General features: G+C 47.9%; 1 protein-coding gene across 2 annotated transcripts; it reads left to right on the top strand.

The window, feature by feature from the left end:
• The first annotated feature begins 384 nt into the window (after nt 1–384).
• On the top strand, nt 385–27,380 carry Klhdc8b (kelch domain containing 8B). Of its 2 annotated transcripts, XM_035443965.1 has the most exons (10): nt 385–737; nt 1,384–1,468; nt 16,631–16,776; nt 22,055–22,186; nt 22,404–22,476; nt 23,458–23,969; nt 25,074–25,238; nt 25,558–25,782; nt 26,043–26,144; nt 26,546–27,380. In XM_035443965.1, exons 6-10 carry the CDS (start codon nt 23,594–23,596, stop codon nt 26,740–26,742), a joined length of 1,065 nt encoding a protein of 354 aa, XP_035299856.1. In that variant the 5' UTR covers nt 385–737; nt 1,384–1,468; nt 16,631–16,776; nt 22,055–22,186; nt 22,404–22,476; nt 23,458–23,593; the 3' UTR covers nt 26,743–27,380. The 2 variants fall into 2 exon arrangements, with proteins under 2 accessions (XP_035299856.1, XP_027270367.1); XM_027414566.2 differs by lacking the exon at nt 16,631–16,776 and having other exon boundaries at nt 22,055–22,476.
• Nucleotides 27,381–27,387: the final 7 nt, after the last annotated feature.

Raw genomic sequence — 27,387 nt, 5'->3', positions numbered from 1 at the left:
AGGTCGGGGCCCTCGGGCTGGGAGACCGCGTCCCCGGGGCCCGCACGGCGACAGGGAGTTGGGGTCACGGCGGCGGCGAAGAGTGAAGGGTGGACAGCGGCGGCCCGACAGGGTGGGGTCTGCGTGGGGGTGGGGAGGCTCGGCCAAGCCCCGGGAGGGGGAGGAGGAGGAGGAGGATCCGGGAGGGCCGACCACCCAGCCCCTTCCTTCGCCCTGCCGCCCTGCGGACTCACGGCCGCCACTCCGCAGCACCGCTAGGCCCGCGGCTCCAACCTACCGGCGCCGCCGCGGGGACCCAGGACGCACCTCTGCGCCGCCTCCGCCGCTCCAACATGGCCGCCCGCTGCGCGCCGGAAGTGCACTGCGCTTCCGCTTCCGGGACCTGGCCCTCCTGGTGACCCTTGACCTCCAGCGCTTCCCCACGTCTGAGGGCGGAGCAGGTTGAGGACCAGGGAGGGCTGCCTGGAGGTGGTGGCCACAAACACAGGTCCAAACCTTTCTGATCCAGCATGGGAGTCTGCGGCACATAGATGATGGCAAGAGTCACAGGGGCCAAGTTAGGATTGGACTAGGGGCTTATTTAACATTTTTCTTAAGTGACCTGGTGTATGGCATAGGACATCAGGGTCATTCCTGTCAAGGTCTAGGGCCTGCTTCTTTCTCTGGCAACTGATCAGAAGGTCAAAAAGGAGTGTGCCTGTGGGATGATCGCCTTGTTTCACCACAAAGAATGGCCTGTAAGGATAGTAGACCTTTTCCTGAGAATGGCCTGACCCTGGCATACTGCATGACACACAGAAGCATGGGATCTAGGTGGTGAAAGGTTCAGGCATTATGCTGGCCTGCCCCTGTTAACTGGTGGAACAGGCAGTACCCTGGTCAGCCCAAGGTTCTATGGGAACTAAGTCTGCACGCAGGTGTAGAGGACCCCTTTAAAAGATAGGCCCCTGCCCATTTACGCTCTCTATTTCCTCTGTTCCCTCTCTCTGTTCTCTCAGTTTCCCCCCTCTGCTTCCTCTCAGCTTCCTTTTTACTCTCTCTCTCACCTATGTGCTCTCTCTATGGCGACCGGCCATGGCGGTCAGCCATTTACCCCTGTTCCTCCTCTTAGTCTCCCCATTCTGCCGGGCCTTATAATAAACTTATAGTCTTATGTCTCATGTCTCAGAATTTCTCTTTTCTTCTTTTTAAACAAAAGAATAACATTTTGGCGCCCGACTTGATTTAGGCTCTCTCCGTAGACCCTCTCCCAAAGCTAGCTGGTGGGATAGTCTTTCTTTGTAACTTTTCCTGCCAGGAGCATGGGAAGTCTCAGAGATCCTAAAATCTGAACTCATAGCCCACTTCCATCTTTGCTTTTCCTGGTACTCCCTCCTGCTGCAGCAGCCTGAGATGCCGGAACTCAACTTGCGGCTTTTCCAACTAAGTATTTCTGGAACTCACTGAACCGCCTATTTGCTACAATCCGGTAAGATACCCAGAACCTTTTCCATGGGGCAGACACAGCACTGTTCACTCTGGGTCCATTTTTCGGTTTCGGGCCGGTGCTCTTGAAAGACCCGCGAAGCGGTACTTTCGTAGAAGGAGACCCGCACCCAGGAATCAGCGAAACCACAAACTTTGGATGCAAAAGCAAGAGGCTTTATTAGTAGCGCTGGTACCCGGGGACTTAGCTTTTGTTAGGCTAAGCCCCGAGCCCCGGAAGGGGAGTCCTTTTATAGGGGAAAAAGGCACTGTAATAGTCAGGCGAAACGGCCTTTATCTTTTGCCGCGTCCAGATGGCTGACCTTGGGACGGAGCGATCCGGCGGGGGGGCCGGCCTTGCGCGGCAGCGGGGAAGTGCCGGCAGCTGTGGGGATCAAGGGTCAGGGAGTGCAGGGGAGGATGTATTCCCCACGCGCTCTGCCAGCTGCCGACCGGAGGAGGAGGCAACCTTAAAAGAAAAAGCTAAGGGCGGGGGTCTTTCACTCTCAGACAGGGCAATCTGTGCCATTTTTTGGCCTTGTCCACGGGGAATACATTTTTACGGGATCTTTCGGTTACTGCCAGCGAGTAGGTAAATGAGCGGAGTTCTGCCTCCCAGTGGGAACTTTCTTTCACCTGGGAATGTCCCTCACTGTTCTGTTTGCTCTGTCTCTGACTGTGCTTCTTCTAGGTTGGCAATGTCTGCTTGAGATGCTCTGAGAGTTTTTTGTGTGTTTGCTGGTTTTCATTTTTCCACATGAATGAGGTTTGAAACTTTTCTGGCAATTGAGAATGTGCTTACGGGCTCGCCATCTCAACCACATGGGCTAACCTGGGGCTGCCATCTTGGTCATAGCCAGGTGACCTAGCTTAGGCCTGCCCACTCAGTTCAGTGACTTGCACAGGCAAGCACTGCCACCTGACATCTTGCTTTTTTATTTCTTCTTTCACTTGTTGGGTGCATTTCCTGAAGGTCAGGCATGGGATCCTGCTCCAGGAGCGGTGCTTTTTTGCTTTTTTCACTTCGGACTGCTGGGTCCTTTTTCGGTTTCAGGACAGCTGTGTCCCCTTTGGGGCCAGGCCCCTGGCAACTCCCACGGGCAGACGTGCATCCGTAGAGGAGCTTTTTGCCGGTTTTCCACTTGCCTCACCCATGGGAAACGCATAGAGGAACCTTTCTGGTTTCATCCAACAAGCAGGTAAACAGACAAAAGCGGCTTACGGTCCCCGCCATTTTGGTCATGTGACCTACCTGTAGGCACGCCCAGCTCCAGCGGCCTGTGCCAACAAACCTGTCTACCAGATTTTTGATTTCTGCCAGATCTTTTTGCTTTTTATTTTACTTTATTTTTTGTCTGTGATTTCTACTTTCACTGGCTCTGTTGTTCATGGCTTGTTTACTAAATACTGTGCCTTTCCAGGACCCTCTGTTTTAGTCTACCCTGTCTCTTTAAATCTGTCTGTTTGCTACAATGTATGGATCAGAGATTACATTCTGGTTCCCCCTTTACTGTTATCCAGTCCTGCTTGTCTTTGTACCTGTAATTTAATTTTATGCTTATCTAGCTCTATATACAACTTAAATTAAACTGTTAAGTCTCATATTTCTAAATTGCTATATATCTTTAAATGATGGTAAACATTTAAAGTCGTAAAGGTCTAATTTAACCATACTTAAAATATAAGCTAAGTCTATACAACTTAAATTTAACTCATGTATCTTTAAATGATGATGAAAGTTTAAAATCATAAAGATCTATTTCAAATTAACAAAATATTTATACCACTCAGTCTATCCTATAAGCTGTTTACAAAAGTACAGCTTTATTACGAAAAGGGATTTTTCTCTAACTAAAGGCAAACTTAACTGCTAAGATCCTAAGCAGACAGCCCTCAAATGCTCAGAGATCTAGAGAATATGGCATTTAAAATGTTTTGTTAAAAAGCTTTTTATAACAGAGAGATAGGCCAGCTGCTGGCCCCACCCCATTTCCTCCGAGAAGACTGATGGGCACTGAAGAAGCTTCATCTTGAGTCAGTGACAACGCTGGTCACTGAGCAACCCTGTCCTTCACCTCAACTGCTACAAAGTACTCCAGACCGTGGACAAGAGGACAATGGAATCGACTTTCCCGGCGTTGCTTGGGCCGACGGTAGGCGAGTCTTCCCAAAGTCTATAATCCACAGGTCACAAGTTATCAGCAAGAAGGCAGGTGTCCTGCAGCCCACTACTATGGATGGAGGACCTTGGGGATGGCTGTCCATGCAGCCTGCTGGCAAGTCTCTGTTATTCTTTAATCATTGATTCAGGTAAAATCTTATCCTTCTCAAGAACTCTGATGCTTTTGATGACTGGTAGTCTTGCCAGCTTAAAGCAAAACAGATTCTAGGAACAGGTATTTTAGGGTTTATCTATGTGAAGATAGGAAAGTCTAAGATGTATAAAAGTCTGAAAATGTAGTTACGAAGGCCTGAGGATAAGAAGGCTTAAATGATGATAAAATGAGTTGAGACATTAAAAAGAATAAAATAATATGTTCCTGACTTCTTTATTTCTCATGCTACTGTTCATAGTAAAGTTCAACAATACCACTATAGGATCATAACTACAAGGTCAAGATTAAGATTATTCGTATTTTCATTCTTGGTATACCTTTCCACAACAGAGGTAGAGGTCAAAGGACAACTTTCAGGAACTGATTCTATCATGTGGTTTTCTGGAATCAAACTCAAGTTTTCAGCAGGCACTTTTGCCCTTTGAGTCAACTCACCAGCCCCCTTGTCCACCATACATATTGAGACAAGGTCACGGGCTGAAACTGGAGCCCATCATTTTGCCTAGTCTGGGATTTGATGCCTCTTACACTCTGGGATTGCATGTATGTATGTGGCTTGTATGTGGATTCTAAAGAATCCCACTGCTTCATAGGACATGTGCTTCACCTGGTGAATCTCTACAGTCCCACACCTGGATTTGTTTTTTGTTTTTTGAGACAGGATTTCAGTGTAGCTCTGGCTGTCCTTGAACAATTGATGTAAACCAGGCTGGCCTTGAACTCACAGAGATCTGACTTACTCTGCTGCCCAAGTGCTGGGATTAAAGACATGCAACACCACTGCCAGGCTCCCCACTGGGATTTTTAAAACTGTAAGTTCTAGGTATCAAACTGAGATCCTCATGCTTGTACAGCAATCACTATCAACTGAGCTACCTCTGGAGTCCCAAGCCCCACCTTTGAGACAGTCTTCAGCTACTCCCTAAGAAGGTCTTGCAAAAGATTCTAGGAGGCAAGATGACCTGCCAGCAAGAATTTGAGGTCACAAAAGGTGAAACTTTGAAGAGCCTATAAAATCTTACCAACAGGATAACCCTAGTTTTATGGTTATGTGGCCTGATGGTAATCTTGACTGTGAACTGGACTGAATATGGCCTTTGTTGTTTTTTAAATTTTAATTATGTGTATAGGTACATATACATGTAATGCCCATTGAGTCCAATAGAGGGCTTTGGATTCCCTGCACCTGGTGGTTGTGAGCAGCCCAGTTCAGGTACTGGGTGAAACGTTGAGGCTTTAATGGTGATCGGATCTACCTCTTTAAGAGACAGACCCCGCCCCCTGACAACAGTCGGGGCACACACAGGGAGATGCCATCACCATGTCACCCACCACGCATTACGGCCTGCGTGAGGACTCTGGGCATGTGTGGAACCTCAGTGCGCGTGCTCGGTCTTCCCTTTAAAAGTTCCAACTTCCCTGCTTCACTCTCTCTGCTCCTCTTCTCTTCTCTCTGCCTCTTCTCTTATGCTCTTTCTGCCTCTTTCTCTCGACTGGTCATGGCGGTCACCCATTAACCCCGTTCCTCTTCTCTCTTAGTATCTCTACTCTTCTGGGCCTATAATAAACTGGTTAATATGTCTCATCTTGCTCCCCTTTTAATTTTTTTTTAAAGATTTTATTTATTTATTATGCTTACAACATTCTGCTTCCATGTATATCTGCACACCAGAAGAGGGCACCAGATCTCATAACGGATGGTTGTGAGCCACCATGTGGTTGCTGGGAATTGAACTCAGGGCCTCTGGAAGAGCAGTCAGTGCTCTTAACCTCTGAGCCATCTTTCCAGCCCCCGCTCCCCTTTTTCTTATTCCTAATTTAAGCAAAATAACATTTTGTTGCCCAATGTGATTTTAGGCTCTCTCAGTAAGCTCTCTCGAAGCTCACTGGTGGGATAGGCTTTCTTTGCAACCTTTCCTGCCAGGGGCTCGGGAAATTTCAGGAATCCTAAAATCTGAACTCATGACCCACTTTTCATCTCTTGGTTTTCCCGGCTGTTCCTCCTGCCTGTGGCGGCCTGAGATGTCAAAACTCTGTAAACTTCAACTCGCCGTTTTTCAAACGAAGGATCTCTGGAACTCACTCATCTGCTAGTTTGCTGAAATCCAGTAAGATACCCCTTACAGTTCCCACGAGGCAGACCCAGCACTTCATTTTGGAGTTCACTGCATTTTGGTCTACTGGGTACATTTTTCGGTTTCAGACTGCTAAGCCTCTTTTGGGATTTCTGCTGTGTGCTCTCAGACAGAGCAATCTGAGCCATTTTTGGCCTCACCCATGGGAAATACATTTTACAGTACCTTCCAGTTACTGCCAGCGAGGAGGTAAATGAGCGGAGTTCTTCTATCTTTCTGTGGGAACTTTCTTTCACCTGGGAATGTCCCTCACTCTTCTGTTTGTTCTGTCTCTGACCGTGGATCTTTCAGGTTTTGTACCCTAGCACTGTCCATAGACTGGTACATTCATTTCTGAATGGTCCTTTTGGATGTTGTGCTGTTTGGACTACAGTGTCCTGTTGGTTTCACACATCTTTTTGCCTCATTTGTGGAGAAAAACTCACCTCTGTCGGCAGTTGAGAATGTGCTTACAGGGGCTGCTGTTAGACTTTTTCTGCAGCAATTGGTGGAGAGAAAGGAAACTACGAATGTATAGCCCACATGGAGTTTATTGACAAGAGAAGTGGGGAGGATGGGGCTGGATTTTCAGCCAACCCAAGAAGACATGGAGAGAGAGAAGGGGGGAGGCTGGACCTTTTAAAACGAAGACTGCCCATGGGCACTGAGGTTTCACGCATGCGCAGAGTCCTCACGAAGGCCGTAATACATGGCGGGTGACATGGTGATGACATAGCATGTTTTCCTTTTCGTGCCCCACCCATCATTAGGGGGCAGGGTCAGCCAGGTGTATATCCTAACAGCCACCATCTTTGCCATGCAGCCTAGCCTGGGGGCTGCCATCTTGCCACCTGGCCTAGCTTAGGCCTGCCCACTCATTTCAGCGACTTGGACAGGCAAGCATTGCCACCAGACATCTTGCTTTTTATTTTTTGTCTCTGATTTCTTTCACTTGTTGGGTGCATTTCCCACAGGTCAGGTCTAGCACCCTGCTCTGGGAGCAGTGTGTTTTGTTTCATACTATTGTTAAAGGGACCAGCTCCCCATTTTGGCAGCTATAACAGTCTAACACGTGCTTGCCTGACCTTGCCTTGGTCACTAGGAGGTCAGATGCCTGCCTCTTGGCAAGGAACCAATCAGAAGTTAGCTGGTGGTGCTATGCTTTAGGGCTCTGGGTGTGCTTTACAGACAAGCACACAGCAATGATGTGCAGAGCATAGCAACCACCCTGGGAGGGCCTATGGGTCATAATAACCAGTTGACCAATCAACACAGGGCAAACCCTCCAAGCCTGGAGGCACACCAATCGTGAGCCTGTGCGTATCCCTAGACACTCCCCTTATGCTGTCCTATAATATCTTTGTCCCGAGGTTTCTCAGGGTCTTTTTCCCCAGCCATCTGCCATGGTGGGTGGATGAAAGGCCGGAGCTAATGGGGTTAGCTTGTTAAACAACTGCAATAAAACCTCTTTCGGTTTGCATCAAGTTCTCGCCTCCGCCTGATGATTGGGGTCACCGCATTCCCAAGTGGTCACCCCGGGGTCCCACTCCGTGGGGGAAATCTTTCATTTGGAGGTCCCACCGAGATTTTCAACTACCCCTCACCTGCACAGAGTCGACCTTGGAGGCAAGAGGGTACCCTACCTATTCTGTCTTGCTGTCATTCATTTTATTTGTTGAATTTGAAAGGCACTTTTGGTTTGGTTTATAGCTGTCCGAGTGCCCGTAAGGGTATCAGACTGCAACCAGTAGATATACTTGGAGGATCACAGACTGCTACCCTGGGAGACACCCTGTGAAGGACGGAGACCCAAGGACACTTGGAGTTCTCCTCGGGAAGCGACTTGCCCGACCTGTGCAAGGACCTCTGGGTCACTTTCATTTTTGTGGCATGGCTGGCATGTGAGATTTGGAACTCTCTGTCTGCTCTTTTGTTTTCTGTGTCTTTGTATAATTTTGTCTTTTGTCTTTTGTTGCCTGCTCCATCTGTAAAGGGACCCATGTGGTCACCGAATCTGTAGGGGGAAACTTGGTTGTAGACTAGTCATCTGAAATTCTGAATAGGACCCTAGTCTGTGTTACTGTGTGGTCTGTCCACGTTTCACATTTGTGCTGTCTGTTTGTCAAGCCTGTCTTTGTCATGACTCTGAGGTCTTTCAGAACAGCTGCTGCTCTGGACTCCAGCAGTGTCTCTCTCTCTGTTCTTACCACCCATGCACATGGCATGTGTGGGTCAGGGGTCTTTTTTTGCTGCCCTGAGCACGTGGTGTGCAGGACAGTAAGTTCCTCTGCCATGTGCCATGGGTTAGAGTGTGCTACAGTGGAGTCCCCTGTCTCTGAGCACATGGTGAGGCTGTTGCTCTCACAGCTGAGCCTGGCCGGTTCAGGTGAGTCTATCTCTTCATCCTCATCTGCCTGTCTGTGAGGCATGCAAAGTGGGGTTCTCTCTCTGCCCCAACTGCCATCCTGCTGCAGGTCCTAGTGCATGGCAGGAGTTTCCCTGCCCAGAGCACATGGCTTGCAGGGCCACCATTTGCCTGGCCTTCTCCATGCCCCACACATGTGGTGTCCAGAATGTTGGAGTGTTTGACTCCTGGAAAACTCAGGTATCCGGGGTCCCAGGCCATGACCTCGGTCACCCCAATCACCAGGCGGATTTGAGAGCTTGCTGCAAACTGCTTGAGGCTTTATTGTTTTTTTTTTTTTTTTTTTTTTAACGAGATAACCCCATGTTAGCTCGGGTCTTTCACCCACCCGCCATGGCGGTTGGCTAGCAAAGACAGCTCCTAGGGGCTCCCGAGAAATCTTATAGGGCAGCGTAAAGGGAGTGTCTAGGGGTATGCACAGGCTCAGGATTGGTGTGCCTCCAGGCTTGGAGGGCTTGCCCTGTGTTGATTGGCCAACTGGTTGTTATGGCCCATAGGCCCTCCCAGGGTGGTTGCTATGCTCTGTGCATCATTGCTGTGCACTTGTCCGTAAAGCACACCCAGGGTTGTAAAGCATAGCACCACCAGCTAACTTCTGATTGGTTCCTTGTCACGAGACAGGCGTCTGCCCTCTAAGTGACCAAGGCAAGGTTATGGCAAGCATGTGTTACTGTCGTGGCTGCCAAAATGGGGAGCTGGTCCCTTCATTTCCCCATTTTCTTTTTTTGGAAATTCCAATCATGGAATTGCTGTCTCTCTAGTGCCCCCATCAGGGAGTGAGAGATATTGGCATCCCCATGCAAGGGAGTCCCTCCTGACTTAGCATTTTAACCAGGGAAAATGGGTGGCAAATTCTTTCCCAAGCTACTTCCTGCTGACTTTGGGACGAAGTTAGGGACCCCAGAAGGTTGAAATGCTAGTCAAAAGCAAAAAAAGGAATTTAGGCAATGGGGAATCCATCAGGGGCTCTTGGCAGACTTTGTTGCAGAGACAGGGGGTGTCCACATCAGCTGGACTGGTTCACATCCACAGCAAGTCCAGGGCTCGCAGTCTACTTAGAACAGTCTGTAGTCAGCAACTGATACTCAGATGTCTGCCAGAAGCAGAAACCTGTTTAAGACATGTTTAAACTAGGAACAGAGGTTAAAACTTATTTACTGAAGCCCACAGTGCAGAAAAAACAGATATCTGAATATCTGTTCAAACAGCAGGAACATATTTATAACTTTGAGTCCTAACAAAAACTACAGATTTGGGCTATAAGCATGTACATTTTTCTTCTGTCCAGAGAGCCAGGTATGGATTGGACAGAGGTGACTTTGGCCTGATGAAAAGCCCTTTAAGTTTGTACTTAGATGACAACCAAAATAAACTTAAAAAGCTTGAGCTTATGTCTGAACAGTAGATAGTCACTATTTTATCAGCTAACATGCTGACTATAGTCTATAGTGGATCTGACTGTCTAATGCTGCCAAGTTGACAACCATTAACATTTCAGAGATCTGAGAAGGTTATATTTTATCCGAATCTACTAAAAAGTGACAGGAGCCAGTCCATATACAGTTAGCCATACCCAAGTTTCTCCATTACCGCTGGAGGTAGATGTCTCAAAGAACGGCAATCTTCGCCAGGCCTATAAGGTGAGAGGTTTTTTTCCTCTCTGTGGAAGAGGGACATGGAAAAGACTGACCTTGTTTTGTCTAGGCAAAGGGGGTGCAATCAATTTTCCAGTGTCCAGCAGCTTTGTCCACAGTCTTGGCCAGGTTCTGGCAGGCGGTAGGTATCACATCTGAGCATCTCGCTCACTGGTCCAGGTGCAGGAACTGAGGTGCCTCTTAATCTTCTTTGGAGACTTTGGGTCACTGTCAGGATCTGGCAGTCTGTCTGATATTATAAACTTTAAAGATAACAATTTAAATGCCATATTCTGAAGATCTCTGAAGCATTATAGGTCTGTTTGTCTGTTTTAGTTACTTGTCTTAAGCACACAAGAAGCATACAGGTGGCTAGGTAAGGTCTTATTTCTGTAATTAATTTTCAGCCTGACTGTAACTGGTTTTAACTTAGTAAAATATTTGAAACTTAGCACAGCTGAATTTAAGACTGCATAGGGTTACCTTATAGTCCTTAAACAGTAGCTTCATGTACACATTTTAGCTGCTTTGTTTAAACTTATTTCTGAGACAGGTTTTCTCTGTGTAACAGTCCTGGCTGTCCTGGAACTAACTCTGTAGACCAGACTGGCCTCAAATTCATAGAGATCCACCTGCCTCTGCCTCCAAGTGGTGGGATTAAAGGCGTGTGCCACCAACGCTCTAAACTTAACTTCTGAAAACATAAACTGTAACATCTTATAATAGATTAGCAGCTTTTATAAAACAAGAACTTTACATTGTCAGGCTTTGTTTAAAAATGATTCTAAATTGAAGCTCTTTAAGTACAAACATTAATAAAAACAAACATTTAAAAAACATAAACATTTAAAAAAACTGGTTTTAAAAAGAAATTTAAATTCCCTTAATGTCTTTCTGTAATATATATAACATTTTAAATCTTAACTTAAAAACTTGTCTCTAAGATGGTGCCTCTAATTTCCATTCCGTCACCTTTAGTCAGGTTGGCAGTTTAAGTATTTTTTTTCAACTTCAGCAAAATGGCTACCAGTCAGCCATGTGACCAGTTTGCTATGTGGCTGGCGGGAACTTGCAACATTTTGTTTAGCTACATGCTTGTAACAGAACTTAGGTTATACCAGGAAACAGAACATTTTAAAACAAGTATACATAAATTACTTGAGAAATAAACAGGACTTTTTAAACAGAATTAGCTTAATATGGTTAAAATTTTAATTTATATTACCATTTTTAAAATAACTTTTTCTCTGACCTTCTATGACTTACTTTAACACTCTATAACCTTTTTTATCCCTTTAGTTCATTCCTCTGATTTTCTTAGACATTCTTAGACAAATTTCCTTTTCCCTTTCCCTATTTATTATTTTAGTATATTCTCATTTCTCAGTCAACATAATAATTTTTTTCAAAGTCCCTTTTATAGTTTTTAATAACTTTAAGGCCTTTTTTTTTTTAGAACATCTAAATCAGACCAGATAGTCACCTGCCTGAGCTCCACGAGTTCAGGGAAGAAAACTGGGGTGGGGGTGCTGCTGGCAACTCCAGACCCTCGGCCAATGCAGCGGTGGGAAAAAGACCCTCTCGGCCCCCCTGCATACCATGTGTGTGGAGCACAGAGAAGGCCGGGCAGCCAGGCAGATGGTGGCCTTGCAGCCATGTTCCCTCAGAGCAGGGAAACCCCTGCCTCAAGCCAGGACCCATGGCAGGATGGCAGCTGGGGCAGAAACAGCCCCACTTGGCATGCCTCACAGACCCGCAGATGGGGATAGAAAGGGAGTGGCGTGGTGGATCCTGAATTGAAAACCAATGATGATAACACAGAATAGTCAGGAAAGAACAAACGCCAACCCAATCTGCCCGACAACCCAATCTGCCCGACAACCCAATCTGCCCGCGCCGCTTATAAGGCAATGGTGCCGGGAAGATGGGCAGCAGAACCAGGCGGCTACAATCGCTGCTAACTGAGGCGGGTCCAAGTGTCCTTGGCCCCCGACCGTACCTCCTGGGTCCTGGGTGTCCTCAGGGCAGCAGTCTGAGATCCTTCGAACACATCTGCCGATCACAGTTGAGGTGGAATCCGGGGATGAGGGTGGTTAGTATGGAGACAGTCACAAACAGCAAAAACAGGACAGACATCAGACAGAACAAACCTCTCGGCAAAGAAATGGTGCCCCAAACCAAAATTACAAACAACCCTTGGACTTTCGTCCAGGGCGGAACCAAGGGTTCCAGAAACACATCTGTTTCTCACACGTCTGCTTTCCCTATGGTCCAAATTACAAATTCCAAATACCAGTACAAATCACAAATACAAATACGAGTCACAAGTCCTGTGCAGGCTCAGATCAAATTCAAGTCACCAAACCAACAAAACAGTAAATTCAAGTGGCACCAAACCAACAAAACAGAAAGAGACATAACAAGCAAACATATAAGTTGCAAGCTCGAATCATCTTACCTCCAAGATCAAATCCACTCAGGTGAGGGGTGGTCGCAAATCGCAGAAGAGCCCCCAAATGTTAGACACCCGGAAAACTCAGGCATCTGGGGTCCCAGGCCACGACCTCGGTCACCCCAATCACCAGGCGGATTTGAGAGCTTGCTGCAAACTGCATGAGGCTTTATTGTTGTTTCACGAGCTAATCCCATATTAACTCGGGTCTTTCACCCACCCGCCATGGCGGTTGGCTAGCAAAGACAGCTCCTAGGGGCTCCCGAGAAATCTTATAGGGCAGCGTAAAGGGAGTGTCTAGGGGTATGCACAGCCTCAGGATTGGTGTGCCTCCAGGCTTGGAGGGCTTGCCCTGTGTTGATTGGCCAACTGGTTGTTATGGCCCATAGGCCCTCCCAGGGTGGTTGCTATGCTCTGTGCATCATTGCTGTGCACTTGTCCGTAAAGCACACCCAGGGTTGTAAAGCATAGCGCCACCAGCTAACTTCTGATTGGTTCCTTGTCACGAGACAGGCGTCTGCCCTCTAAGTGACCAAGGCAAGGTTATGGCAAGCACGTGTTACTGTCGTGGCTACCGAAATGGGGAGCTGGTCCCTTCAGGAGCAGAGAAACTTCGGGGGTCTCTTTCCCGCCCCTGCATGTGCAGAGGGTCTGGGCTTACCAGCAGCAGACCCCCCCCCTCCAAGTCTCTGACCTGAGCACATGGAGCTGGGGCAGGTGAACCATCTGGCCTGATCCAGATGTTCTAAATTTATTAAAAACTACAAGAGAGAAAGAGAAAGAGAAATTTGTCTAAATAAGAATGTCTAAGGGAATCAGAGAAATGAACTAAAGGTATATAAAAAGTTATAGAGGGTCAAAGAAAGTTTGTAGAAGGTTAGAGGAAAGTCGTAGAAAGTCAGAGGAAAGTTGTCAAAGGTCAGAGGAAAGGTTGTCAAAAGTCAGAGAAAAATGTAAACTATGTTTGTTATGGTTTCTCATACTTACAAACACTAAATTTTAAAAATTGGTAATATAAGCTAAAATTTTAACCATATTAAATTAATTCTATTTAAAAAGTTCTGTTTATTTCTCAAGTAAATTATGTATACTTTTTAAAAAAAATGTTCTGTTTCCTGGCATAACCTAAGTTCTGTTACAAGCATACAGCTAAAACAAATGGTGCAGGTTACTACCATTTTGCAGTCAGCCACATGGCAAGCTGGCCACATGGCTGGCTGGCAGCCATTTTGCTAAAGTTGAAAAAAGATACTTGGACAGCCATCTTGACTAAAGGTGATCAAATAAAACTTAGGAGGTACCATCTTATAAACAAGTTTTTTTGTTTTGTTTTTGTTTTTGTTTGTTTGTTTGTTTGTTTGAGACAGGGTTTCTCTGTGGCTTTGGAGGCTGTCCTGGAATTAGCTCTTGTAGACCAGGCTGGTCTCGAACTCACAGAGATCTGCCTGCCTCTGCCTCCCAAGTTCTGGGACTAAAGGCATGTGCCACCAACATCTGGCAAACAAGTTTTTTTTTTTATTAAAATTTAAAGTGTTAATGCTTCGATATATTACAGAAAGACATTAATGTTTGTGCTTTTTTTTTTTTTTTTTGGTTTTTTGAGACAGGGTTTCTCTGTGTAGCTTTGGAGCCTGTTCTGGCACTTGCTCTGGAGACCAGGCTGGCCTCAAACCCGAAGAGATCTGCCTGCCTCTGCCTCCAGAGTTCTGGGATTAAAGGCGAGTATCACCAATGTCGGCAATGTTTGTGGTTTTAAATTGTTAATATTTCAATTTAAAATCATTTTTAAGCAAAGCCCGACAATGTAAAGTTCTTGTTTTATAAAAGCTGCTAATTTATTATAAGATGTTAAAAATACAAATACAGTTTATGTTTTCACAAGTTAAGCTTAAGTAAGCAGCTAAAATGTGTAGTTACTGTTTAAAGAATATAAGGTAACTATATGCAATATAAATTCAACTGTGCTAAGTTTCAAATGTTTTAATAAGTTACAACCACTTACAGTCACACAAAAAATTAATTACAGAAATAAGGCCTTACCTAGCCACCTGTGTGCTTAAGGCAAGTAACTAAAAGAGACAGACAGACCTATAATGCTTCAGAGACCTGCAGAATATGGCATTTAAACATTGTTTTTAAAGTTTATAATATCAGACAGATCCTGGCAGTGACCCAAAGTCTCCAAGGAAGATTATGAGGCACCTCAGTTCCTGCACCTGGACCAGTGAGCGAGATGCTCAGATGTGATACCTACCGCCTGCCAGAACCTGGCCAAGACTGTGGACAAAACTGCTGGACACTGGAAAATTGATTGCACCCCCTTTGCCTAGACAAAACAAGGTCAGTCTTTTCCATGTCCCTCTTCCACAGAGAGGAAAAAAACCTCTCACTTTATAGACCTGGCGAAGATTGACGTTCTTTGATACTTCTGCCTCCAATGTTAATGGAGAAACTTGGGTATGGCTAACTGTATATGGACTGGCTCCTGTCACTTTTTAATAGATTAAAAAACTGTATAAAATTTACCATTCTCAGATCTCTGAAATGTTAATGGTTGTCAACTTGGCAGCATTAGACAGTCAGATCCACTATAGACTATAGTCAGCATGTTAGCTGATAAAATAGTGACTACCTACTGTTCACTCACAAGCTCAAGCTTTTTAAGTTTATTTTGATTGTCATCTAAGTACAAACTTAAAGGGCTTTTCATCAGGCCAAAGTCACCTCTGTCCAATCCATACCAACAGGTAGGTAAACAGACAAAAGCAGCTTATGGTGGTCTCCATCTTGGCCATGTGTACTAACCTGGAAGTTGCCATCTTGGCCATGTGACCTACCTGTAGGCACGCCCACTCCAGCAGCCTGTGCCAGCAAACCCTGCCAGACTTCTTGCGTTTTTATTTTTCTCTGACTTCTTTCACTGACCCTGTTGTGCATGGCTTGTTTATGGAATACTGTGCTTTCCAGGGCCCCATGTTTAAGTTCACTCTGTCTCATTAAATCTCCTGATGTGTCTACTTGTCTCTGCACATCTGATTTGAATTTAACTTTATACTTAGCTAACTCTATATGCAACTTAAACTATTCTAAGTCTCATATTTCTAAATTGCTATGTATCTTTAAATAATGATGAACATTTAAAATCATAAAGGTCTATTTCAAATTAACATAATATACCACCCAGGTGTTGGTGGCACACGCCTTTAATCCCAGCACTAGGGAGGTAGAGGCAGGCAGATCTCTGTGAGTTCGAGGCCAGCCTGGTCTCCAGAGCGAGAGCCAGGATAGGCTCCAAAGCTACACAGAGAAACCCTGTCTCAAAAACCAACCAAACAAACAAACAAACAAACAAAATATACCACTCAGTCCATCCTGTAAGCCGTTTACAAAGGCACAGCTTTTTATTACAAAAAGGGATTTTTCTCTAACTAAAGGCAAATTTTTGATTGCTGAGATACTAAACAGACAGACAGCCCTCAAATGCTCAGAGATCTAGAGAACATGGAATTTAAAATGTTTTAGTAAAAAGCTTTTTATGACAGAGAGCAGGCCAGCTGCTGGTTCCACCCCATTTCCTCCCAGAAGATTGGTGGGCACTAAAGAAATTTCATCTTGAGTCAGTGGCAACGCTAGTCACTGAGCAACCCTGCTCTTCACCTCAACTGCTACAAAGTACTCCAGACCGAGGACAAGAGGACAGTGGAATCAAATTTCCCTGCATTGCTTGGGTCAATGGTAGGAGAGCCTTTCTATAGTCCCTAATCCACAAGTCACATGCTATCAGCAGAAGGCAGATGTCTTGCAAGAAGACAGATGTTTTGCCACCCACAAACATGGATGGAGGATCTTGAGGGTGGCTGTCCATACAGCCTGCTGGCAAGTCTCAACCTTGGGGGTGGCTGTCCATGCAGCCTGCTGGAAAGTCTCTATTCTTTAATCCTTAATTCAGGTAAAATCTTATCCTTCTCAAGAACTCTGATGCTTTTGATGACTGGTAGTCTTGCCAGCTTAAAGCAAAACAGATTTCGGGAACAGGTATTTTAAAGTTTACATTCAAAGGAATGAAATATGTTCCAGATTTCTCTCTTTCTCATGCTACTGTTCACAGTCATAATGCTTTCAGCCAAGTTGCTTCTAACTTGAATATGCTGCTAATGTGTCTAATACTTGTTTTCACAAATTCTAAGGATAATTGTAAATTCCAGGGAGCCGAATTGGATCCAAACAAACAGGTCTGAGAGGCACCAAGGAGTTTCATACAGCCTGGATTGCAATGAAACCAGCAGCTACCCCAGGACATGGCAGCAGCCCAACCCTCTCAGGTCCCCCAAAGATGGTCAATGCCCCTCAGGTCAGCAGGAAGCAGTCTTGAGAATTTGACACCCTTATTCCTTAACCTGCCATGTCTAACACCCCACCTTTTAAAATAGTAAGTAGAGGTGGGAATGAAAGGTTGAGGCTTTTTATGCTGATGGGCTCTACCTCTTTAAGAGACAGACCCCGCCCCCTGACAACAGTCGGGGCACGCACAGGGGCACGCACAGGGGCACGCACAGGGGCACGCACAGGGGCACGCACAGGGGCACGCACAGGGGCACGCACAGGGATGTGCCATGACCACATCACCCGCGTGAGGACTCTGACATGTGTGGAACCTCAGGTCCTATGCACGGTCTTCCCTTTAAAAGTTCCAACTTCCCTGCTTCACTCTCTCTGCCTCTCTCTCTCTCGACTGGTCACGGCGGTCACCCATTAACCCTCTTCTCTTTTGGTCTCTCCATTCTGCTGGGCCTATAATAAACTGGCTAATATGTCTCATCTTGTGCCCCCCTTCTTTTATTTCTAATTGACGCAAAAGATAACGCTGGGAACCAAACTTAGTTCCTTTGCAAGAGCAGGATGAACTCTTAAACCACTGAGCTATCTGTCTAGATAATAAAAGGCTGGAGTCAGATATAGAGGGAAATGTTGAGAGATCAGAGAGACTAAACAAGCCACAGCACACCTTACCTCCTAAGTGTCTACAGAGAGGAGAGCAATTTCCTGTTTGTTCCTGCTTATATACTGTTATTGCCCTACTATGTCACTTCCTGCCTGTCTGTACAGACCTCCAGATCTCAATGGCTAGCTAGTGGCAGTTCCATTCTCTGACCCCCAGACAGGCTTTATTTGTGCAAGAAAGATATTACCACAGTCCATCCCTGTTTTTGTTCTTGTTTTTGAGACAAGAACTCATTATATTGTCCTGGCTTTCCTGGAATTCACTGTAAAACAGGCTGTCTTCAAACTCACAGAAATCTGCCTGCCTCTGCCTCTTACGGGCTGGTTTTAAAGGCTCACACCACTACTCTGGCCTTTGACTGGAAGTGAAACCAACTAAGAAGTAAAAGTGCTGGACACACTTACGGAAAAAAAAAACCTTTATTTTTTATTGGTTTTTAGAGACAGGGTTCCCTGTGGCTTTGGAGGCTGTCCTGGAACTAGTTCTTGTAGACCAGGCTGGTCTTGCACTCACAGAGATCCGCCTGCCTCTGCCTTCCAAGTTCTGGGACTAAAGGCATGCGCCACCACTGCCCAGCATGAAAAAACACATTCTAATTGTGGACAGCACATACTAGTAGCATCCTATAAAGGAGGTTTGGCAGAAATAATTTTTTTTGAAGATTTTATTTATTTATTATGTATACAACATTCTGCTTCCATGTATATCTGCACACCAGAAGAGGGCACCAGATCTCATTACAGATGGTTGTGAGCCACCATGTGGTTGCTGGGAATTGAACTCAGGACCTCTGGAAGAACAGTCAGTGCTCTTAACCTCTGAACCATCTCTCCAGCACCTGGATTTTTTTTTTTTTTTTGCCTTCTTGTCTTCACGGGTCTTGTTCCTCTGTGTGCTGCTGCCGCCACTACCACGCCATTTGCCCACTAATACCAGAGCCCAGCTTCCTTCTTTAGGACTCTAATCTGGATTGAAAACTGGTGGTTTCTCCAGACATTTTCCAGTGCTCTGTGCTGGGTTGGGACTGCTGAGGTGCCCAGACTCCAGGACCAAATCACCACTGGGTCCTTAGCCTGCAATGGGTGCCACGGTTGCACTGTCCAGACTGTGTGATTTAAGCAGGTCTAGTAAATCCTTTTAATATTTATTTTTTTATGTATACAATGTTCTGTCCGCATGTATCCCTGAATGCCAAGAGGGCACCAGATCTTATTACAGATGGCTGTGAGCCACCTGTGATTGTTGAGAATTGAACTCAGGACCTTTGGAAGATCAGGCAGTGCTCTTAACCACTGAGCAATCTCTCCAGCCCATAAATCCCCTTTTCCTTAATTTAGATTTAGGTGGATAGTGGGAAATTACCAATACGGAGTCAGGTAGAAATATAAGGGTATTTAATAGGGAAAAGCCTTACTTACAGAGCGACCTAGCCAGCTGGCGTGGCATCGGTCTGTATGCAAGCCCAAAAGAGCAACTGAAAGAGAGCCCGAAGTCCCATTCCAGTCTCGCTCTATGTCATCCTGACCACGCCCTTGCAAGCGTGGTCAGCACACCTGTAGCCAGCCCCTAAGTAGGCGTGGCTACAGCTTCCCCTACAATTCCCCTTTTAGTCTAAAAGAGGATTAAAACTTAACAGTGTAAAGTATCCAAAATTAACAATCATAAAGGTAAAATATAAGAAGATACAACAATCTGCTTATGTCACATCCTAACTATTTAACTAAACCCTAAAGTCATCTGACAGAGGTAACCAAGCCTGAACACTTCATTCCAATCCCAACCAAAAAACAATAGGAAGCTATCCCTAACTAGGTATATACACTATCCTAAGTGACAACAATGGGGAAAGAGGGTGTAGCATCCTCCGAGTTACTTCCTGCTGAAATGGCATGATGATAGTCATGTGGGGTCCTGTATCCAGTCCATGTTAGATGGGATTCTCTTGATAGAAGATATCGCTTGAAATCCTCAGATGCAGCGGTTGGCTGCTAGCCGAGAGCACCTGTGGAGCGAGGGCGCTTTCCGGGCCTAGGCCGCAGGCCCGGTGGAACCCACAGCCTGTCCCAAATGGGGTGTAGATTTCAATATCCCGATCCTGACACCAGATATAGTGGGAAATTACCAATACGGAGTCAGGTAGAAATATAAGGGTATTTAATAGGGAAAAGCCTTACTTACAGAGTGACCTAGCCAGCTGGCGTGGCAGCGGTCTGTATGCAAGCTCAAAAGAGCAACTGAAAGAGAGCCCGCAGTCTCATACCAGTCTTGCGTGTCAGGCACACCTGTAGCCAGCCCCTAAGTAGGCGTGGCTACAGCTTCCCCTACATAGGTGTATGAGTGTTTTGCCTGTATGTATGCATGTGTACCATATGCGTGCCTGGTACTTGCAGAGGTCCGTAGAGAGTATCACATCATTACAGACAGTTGTGAACTGCTATATGGGTGTTGAGAACTAAACCCAGGCCCTCTGAAAGAGCAGCCAGTGCTCTTACCCTCTGAATCATGTGTTGTCTAAATTTCTTGTTTTTGTTTGTTATGGAGAGTGGGTTTCTCTGTGTAGCCCTGGCTGTCCTGGAACTCACTCTGCAAACCAGGCTGGCATCAAACTCACAGAGATCCCCCTGCTTCTGCCTCCACCTAAATCCCCTTGTAGTACTTATTCATTCTATTGGTTTTGTTCCCCTAGGGAATCTTGGGTAATACACATGGTGGCTTTTCAAAAGCAATTTTGGGGGTGGGAGATACAGCTCAATTGGTAAGAGTACTTGTTTAGCATGCAGAAAGTATGGGTTCACTCCTCATCACTGTACAAACCGGGCAAGGTAGTATGCCTGAATTCCAAGCATTTTCGAGGAAGACATAAAAGAGTCAGAAATTCAATGTCATCCTTGGCTATGTAGTAAGTTCAAGACCCGCCTGAGCTATGGGAGACTCTCAAAGCAACAAATTTTTTTTTAAATTTATTTTTATTGGCCAGATGTTGGTGGCACATGCCTTTAAGCCCAGTACTCAAGAGGCACAGGCAGGCAGATCTCTTTGAGTTCGACGCCAGCCTGGTCTACAGAGCAAGTGCCAGGATAGGCTTCAAAGCTATACAGAGAAACCCGATCTCAAAAAACAAAAACAAACAAAAAATTATTTTTATTTTGTGTGCATTGATGTATTGCCTGCATGTTTGTCTATGTGAGTGTGTCTGACCCTCTGGAACTGGAGTTACAGAGAGTTGTGAGCTGCCATGTGGGTGCTGGGAATTGAACCTAGGTCCTCTGGAAGAGCAGCCACTGCTCTAAGCCACTGAGCCCCCCAAACCAAACCAATTGTTTGGAAAGCAATTTGGAGGAATAAGTGGCAATAGATGAGGTGGCAGATAGATAACAAGGTGATGGAGTCTGTGGGGACAGATGGCTTCAAGATTTTCAGGGGGCAAGAAGAGATGAGCTTGATCTAGTGCTGGGAGACATTTAAAAGCAGCCAGCTTGTAAATGGTTAACAGCTGGAAAGAAAATGGAAGGGGCTTAGAAAGAAAGAGGACATTGGTGAATATGAGGATACAGGTGTGGTACTGAGTACCCTGTGGGGTAGATACCGGTGTCCCGAGAGAGGGACAATCCGGGGAATGGAAGAAGTGGCATAGGAGACAGAGGCCTTCAGAGTCTGCGCAATGTGTAACCAGTCTTTGCTCTGGCATTTGTGTGAACGCCCTCCACCTCAAAGTACCAACTTCTGAAAGAGCTATAGGCTCTAGTCAGTCCCAAGGAAGGGCTCACCCACGTTCTGGGCAGGCAAAAAGTCGGGCAGGCGAAGGCATTAATGCTCCCAAACAGCTCTCCACATATAATTGATGGAAAGTGAAGATGAAGATGAGTTCCTTCCTTCCCCTTGCCCTTGTGAGCAGTTAACAATGTGAGGTCCCAGATCCCCAGAAGGATTTGGTCCCAGTGTCTGGTAACACCTCCTTTACTGGCTGCTTTTCTTGGTGTTTCTTGCTACTCCTCTGCTGGGGCTTCCTGGCTCCACCTCCCACACTAACTTACAAGCACTTGTGTCATTGTTTCGAGATCTTCTTTTGGAAAATTAAGATAAACACTGTACAATAAAGGGGGGCGAAGCACCGAGAAGGCACAGACAACTGCAAGGAGTGTTCCCCAGGGTTCTGAATGCTCATAAGATAGGATGGGCCAAGGTTTGAGTCGGAGGTAGGTGCGTCTTTGTCACATCAATTTGCTATCATGACCTAGCCAACTCTGTACCCTGAAGATGGATAGTCACCAGGCCTCAGATTAGTCCCAGTCAGGATATATAGGATTAGGCAGAGAGACCATGGCCTCTGGCTGGTTTAGCTCACCTGCTGAGATCTAACCAAGAATAACGTAGCTCTCTGTAAAGAAGGGCCGGATAGGTCCTAAGGCTGTACAATAGTCTCCTCCACCCCACCTGCTAGTAGTCTCAGGATCTATTCTGCAGCTGGCTTTATGTCATGGCTGTGTCCTGGTTAAGACAGGCCAGCTGGGCTCCCCAACCAGAGGCCCAGGCTACAGCCCCAGTGGCCTCCAGGGGGCGCCGCTGAAAAGCTGGTGGTTGGGCACCTCCAAGCTCAGTTGTGATGGGCGGGCTCCGACCCCTTAAGGCCCCAGGTTCCACTGGCTATCTCCTGCTGAATGCACCCAGAGTGGATCTAACACAAAACGACACCCACCTCCGATCTCATCATACCGGTGCTGTGTTGATCGCCACTGCCTCATTTCTATCATCGCCCCAGGTAGAACCCTAAATCCTAGCCGGCCGGATGTCCATATGCCTGCCTGTTCATTTTGGATGACCGTGGGTCGATGTGCCCGACTCCTGCCGTGGCATGTGCAGAGTTAAGGCGGGAGGAGGTTTCCCCGAATCTGGGGAGGGGGGAGCGAGGGGCGGACCCGGACCAGCCCCGCCCCACGCCGGAGCGGTGCGGGAGCCCCATCAGAGCCCAGCTTCAGCCCTAGCCAGAGCCAGCGTCAGCGGAGGCGGAACAGCGGACCCCGTGTCCTGGCGACATCAGAGATCCAGCGGGTGAGTCCCGCGGGAGCCTCGCTGGGGGGGGGGGGGGAGTTTGGGGCATGAAGCTTAGAGCCTTTATTAAGCCCACTAGCCAGACCCGCCCCCCACTCTCCTTTGAGTTGGAAGTTTGGGGCCCGGAGGCCGTCCTGCCAAATCGCGGGACTGAGAGTGGAGACCCCCTCCCCCAGCACAGACAGACAGACAGACAGACAGACAGACAGACAGACAGACACACACACACACACACACACACACACACACACACACACACACACACGGAGCAAAAGGTAAGGCTTAAGGAATGTGACCTTAGGGGGCTCAGGATCTAGCTGTTTATTCCTACATGAAAAGCCCTGGACTCAGGTACCTTCAAATCCTGCACTCATGAGACTGCCCAAACCAGTCCCCTCAGCCCTCCTCATCAAGGAATCTGCTGGCATTGCCACTCCCCTGAGGATGGACTTCAAAGGGAGTGCGGAACCCTGAGGTCTGTCCCCTTTGAATCCTTCACAGCTAAGACTGGCTGTTTGCTGCTGTAAATGGTTGTTGCACTTTGTAGAATAGGACATTCCTTGTGTAAGGATTGCAGGTGAGGGACCCTAACGGTTGTCTGAGGGACACTAGATGCCAGTGTACAGAGGATTCAGGAGCACCAGGATAAGCCATGCTGGCAAGGAAGTGCACTGGGATGGAGAGTCAGTCGGGCCTAGTCACTTTACCTTCCCTTCCACTCTAAGCTAGTTGCTAGTTGCTAATTTTTGTGATTGGGTGTGGGGAGAGTCCCTCATGCCCCTATGGGAAATGAGAAAGCTGTCTGGGTATCTGGAGTCTATTCTCCTTCCGCACTACAGAGGATCTTCACCAGTAGAGTGCTAGTCAAAGGGGGCGGGTCCGTCCCCACCAGTGATTTGGGGCCTGGCCTGCCTTTAGCTAGGTGTTATTCATCTGTTTCTTGACAGTGGCCCTGATTCTTTGTTGTCCATTTCTCCTCAGGTGAAGGCAAGGTCCCTTGGACTGGTCAGACACACGCTTACAGCCCTGGCAGAATCAGGATGAGGCCCTATCGTGTCTCCCCAGTGAGGCCCACAGCCTAAGCAGACAGCATGGCCTGCCACTGGCAGTGAGCAACATGGCTGCAGGAGGTGGCCGGGCCTTTGCTTGGCAGGTGTTCCCCCCCATGCCCACTTGCCGGGTATATGGCACAGTGGCACACCAAGATGGGCACCTGTTGGTGTTGGGGGGCTGTGGCCGGGCTGGGTTACCCCTGGACACAGCGGAGACCCTGGACATGTCCTCACACACGTGGCTAGCCTTAGCACCCCTGCCCACTGCCCGGGCTGGTGCGGCTGCTGTGGTTCTGGGTAAGCAGGTGCTAGTTGTGGGTGGCGTGGATGAGGCCCAGAGCCCAGTAGCTGCTGTGGAGGCCTTCTTGGCTGACGAAGGCCGCTGGGAGCGTCGGGCTACCCTCCCTCAAGCAGCCATGGGGGTTGCGACTGTGGAGAGAGGTGAGTGGCTTATCAAGGAACACGCCTCAGGTGCTCCTACAGACTTCACTGTTTCTCCCCCTGACCGGATCCATTACCTCACACACTGGATAGGTGTTGCCTTGGATGTGGCTTTGCCTCCTGTCTCTTCCCTTACCTTGGCTCTCTACAATTTGCTGTTAATTACCTTTTCTGGGCTATGAGTTGGGGGTCAGAGCCCAGAAGGCCCCCAGAAATCTGACAGGAGACCCCCAGCCACTTCCCTGTCCTAGTCTTTGTTACTAAGAGACAGTGGTGGGTGTGGCCTAGTGACTCTCATAGTTATAAATAGTCTGGAGTGGGGGAGGGGAGCCAGGCCTTGGCTCTGAGCCCAGCAAGTGCTAAAGTGCTTAGACCTCCCCCACCACACACACACACACACACACACACACACACACACACCAGGGATGCTGATGTGGACAAAGGCCAAGCTGACCTGGAGGTGGTTGCCATGGAAGCCCCAAGCTGCCTGACACCACCCAAAGGCCTGTCAATGTGCCCCTAGCTGACTCTGAGAACCTAATGGAAGGCAAGAACCTACCCTAGTGAAACCGGCATGGTGCAGTGGGGCTGACAGGGGCTCGAGGCTCTGTCCTGCAGGCCCAAGCTCAACTCCCAGCCTGGGCCTTCCTTCGCCTAGTGGATACCCCGGGTTCCTTCTCAGACTGAGCAAATCTCCTTATCCCCTCTACCACTGTCTTAATCTACCCCTCCCCCCCATTAGGGGAGCCCTCCCCCTACACACACACACACCCACACACACACACACACACACCTTGTGGCCTCCAGGTCTGACCACCAGTCTAGGCTAGCCTGCTTAGATGCCAGATTTGGTTGCCATAGCGTCTCCAGGGAGACCGTGCTGGATTATAATTAGATAGGCTGCCTCCTGCTCTTCACTTGGAGGGGCCTAGGCCAAAGCTGGAATCTCAGCTCTCCTAGCTCCCACTTGAGATGGACAACAAAGTTTTTGACAAAGACATGGGTCTCCCTCCATCCACCCCTGGGCCTGACCTAGGGAGCTGTCAGGGTGGGGTTCACCACCTAGACATGGTTGTGTGGTCTGAACTACTCTCTTCTGTGCAGATGGTATGGTGTATGCTCTGGGGGGAATGGGTCCTGACACGGCCCCCCAGGCCCAGGTTCGGGTATATGAGCCCCGCCGGGACTGCTGGCTTTCACTACCCTCCATGCCCACACCCTGCTACGGGGCCTCCACCTTCCTGCACGGGAACAAGATCTATGTCCTGGGTAAGGGCTGAGGGATGTGGGGAAGGGGAAGAAACGAGTCCAGAGGACTCCATCCCTTGTAGGTTGTCTGGATTTGGGATCATTCTTCGTCTGAGATGTCAGGATTTTAGAAGTTTTGTTGGGGGTTATCCAGACCTATTCTAAGGCCTCCTTGGTGGCCCAAGTGGGATTGGAAAATCAAATTCAGTGCCTGAGGGTTTATGTGGTCTTATGAATGACCCATAGTCAGGTGTCTACACAGCTGGGTGTAGTAGCCACCAGGTAAGGATGCCACCAAACCCTCTGGGCTCTGTCCCAGGTGCTTTAATTCCTTTGACAGGAGGCCGCCAAGGCAAGCTCCCAGTGACTGCTTTTGAAGCTTTTGATCTGGAGACCCGTACATGGACCCGACACCCAAGCCTGCCCAGCCGCCGAGCCTTTGCTGGCTGTGCTATGGCTGAAGGCAGTGTCTTTAGCCTGGGTGGCCTGCAACAGCCTGGGCCCCACAATTTCTACTCCCGTCCACACTTCGTCAACACTGTGGAGATGTTTGATCTGGAGCATGGTGAGAAATGCCTCTTCTAGTCTGTCCTGCTCCCCATGGGACACAAGGGCAGCATTTGTGCGTGCGTGTGTGTGTGTGTGTGTGTGTGTGTGTGTGTGTGTGTGTGTCTGCGCGTGCGCGTGCATGCGTGAACTCGCACTCCTGTGCATGTGTTTGCATGTGTCCTCGAGTCTGTTTATGTCTGTATGTGTACATCTTATATCTCTCCTTCAGGTCTGTGTATGTCTGTGTTCATACATCTTATGTCTTCTCTCCCTCAGGGTCCTGGACCAAGCTGCCTCGTAGCCTGCGAATGAGGGATAAGAGGGCTGACTTTGTGGTGGGCTCTCTTGGGGGCAACATTGTGGCCATTGGAGGCCTTGGTAAGTCTCTGTGGGGCTGAGGAAAAGAAGATATACACAGCAGAAAAGAACATCCAGCAGGGCCACCTTCTCTAGACTCTGGGGTCAGAGCTCTGTGAGCACTTGGCATATCTGTCAATCAAGGTGCTTGTGATTGTCCTGACTCTCGGGGTGTCCCTTGGCACCTGGCTGGGGTCTCTAATAGAAGCAGAAAGATGATCAAAGAAAGAAAGAAAGAAAGAAAGAAAGAAAGAAAGAAAGAAATAAAGAAAGAAAGAAAGAAAGAAAAAGCGAGCAAAGATGAACTGGGCAACGAAGAGCAAAGCATTAGTAGCTCATGCTGGGGTAGTACTTACTGGGCCATTGGGAGAGGGAGCAAAAGGGTCTTCATCCCCTCATCACCCTGTATCTCCTTCCTCCAGGGAACCAGCCATGCCCTCTGGCCTCCGTGGAGAGCTTCAGTCTTGCACGGCGACGCTGGGAGGCACTGCCTGCCATGCCTACAGCCCGATGCTCCTGTTCCAGTCTACAGGCTGGGCCCCGGCTGTTTGTTATTGGGGGTGTGGCCCAGGGCCCCAGTCAAGCTGTGGAGGCACTGTGTCTGCGTGATGGGGTCTGAAGGCCTAGTGAGACCTTGTCTGCAGAGCAGCTCAGTATAGAAGCAGACTGGGCTCCTTTTTGCTGCTGAGGGTGCTCCCCATGAGGGAGCCATGGGAGAGGGCATCTGAGTTACCAGCTTAGGGACAGGGGTTGGAGGAGCCTTTGTCTTTAGCACAGGACACACATGTCACACCTATTTTTTACCACCGTCCACTCACAACCATAGCTGGCTCCACCCATGCCTAACACTTACTAGGCCCTCTGTCAACTTGGAAGTGTGACAAGGAGAGCATTGGCCTCACAGGATAGGCCCAAGAGTTGACCAGGCCTTCTCCAGGGCCATTCTGGAAAAGTCTGAGCTTCCAGCCTTCTCTGAGGGTCCCTATGGACCCAAGGAGTCTTCTGAGGCTGGAGATCATAGAAGCAGTGGAGAGAATATGGGGACCGCCTGAGGGAGGGCCAGAGGACTGCTGACTCTGTGCCCTCCATACTGATGGCTGTATGACCTGGGGCAGGACGTCCCACCTCTCTGTGCCTCAGCATCCTCATTTGTAAATGGGGATCTCTGAAACTTTCCCGCCCCACCTACCTCACAGGGCTGTAGTGAGGACCCAGGGAGTTTTGATGTAGAAATAAAAATCTTGATGACATCTGGCATGTGGCT

Source organism: Cricetulus griseus, chromosome 4 (assembly GCF_003668045.3).
Source record: "Cricetulus griseus strain 17A/GY chromosome 4, alternate assembly CriGri-PICRH-1.0, whole genome shotgun sequence".
Classification (NCBI taxonomy): Eukaryota; Metazoa; Chordata; class Mammalia; order Rodentia; family Cricetidae; genus Cricetulus; species Cricetulus griseus.
This window is presented reverse-complemented; position numbering and strand designations above follow the sequence as displayed.

Coding starts and splice junctions, on each gene's coding strand:
- Klhdc8b (XM_027414566.2), top strand. CDS start 23,594: ATGGCTGCAGGAGGTGGCCGGGCCTTTGCTTGGCAGGTGTTCCCCCCC. Junction 25,783..26,042: donor GATGTTTGATCTGGAGCATG/GTGAGAAATGCC, acceptor TCTCTCCCTCAG/GGTCCTGGACCAAGCTGCCT. Junction 26,145..26,545: donor TGTGGCCATTGGAGGCCTTG/GTAAGTCTCTGT, acceptor TCCTTCCTCCAG/GGAACCAGCCATGCCCTCTG.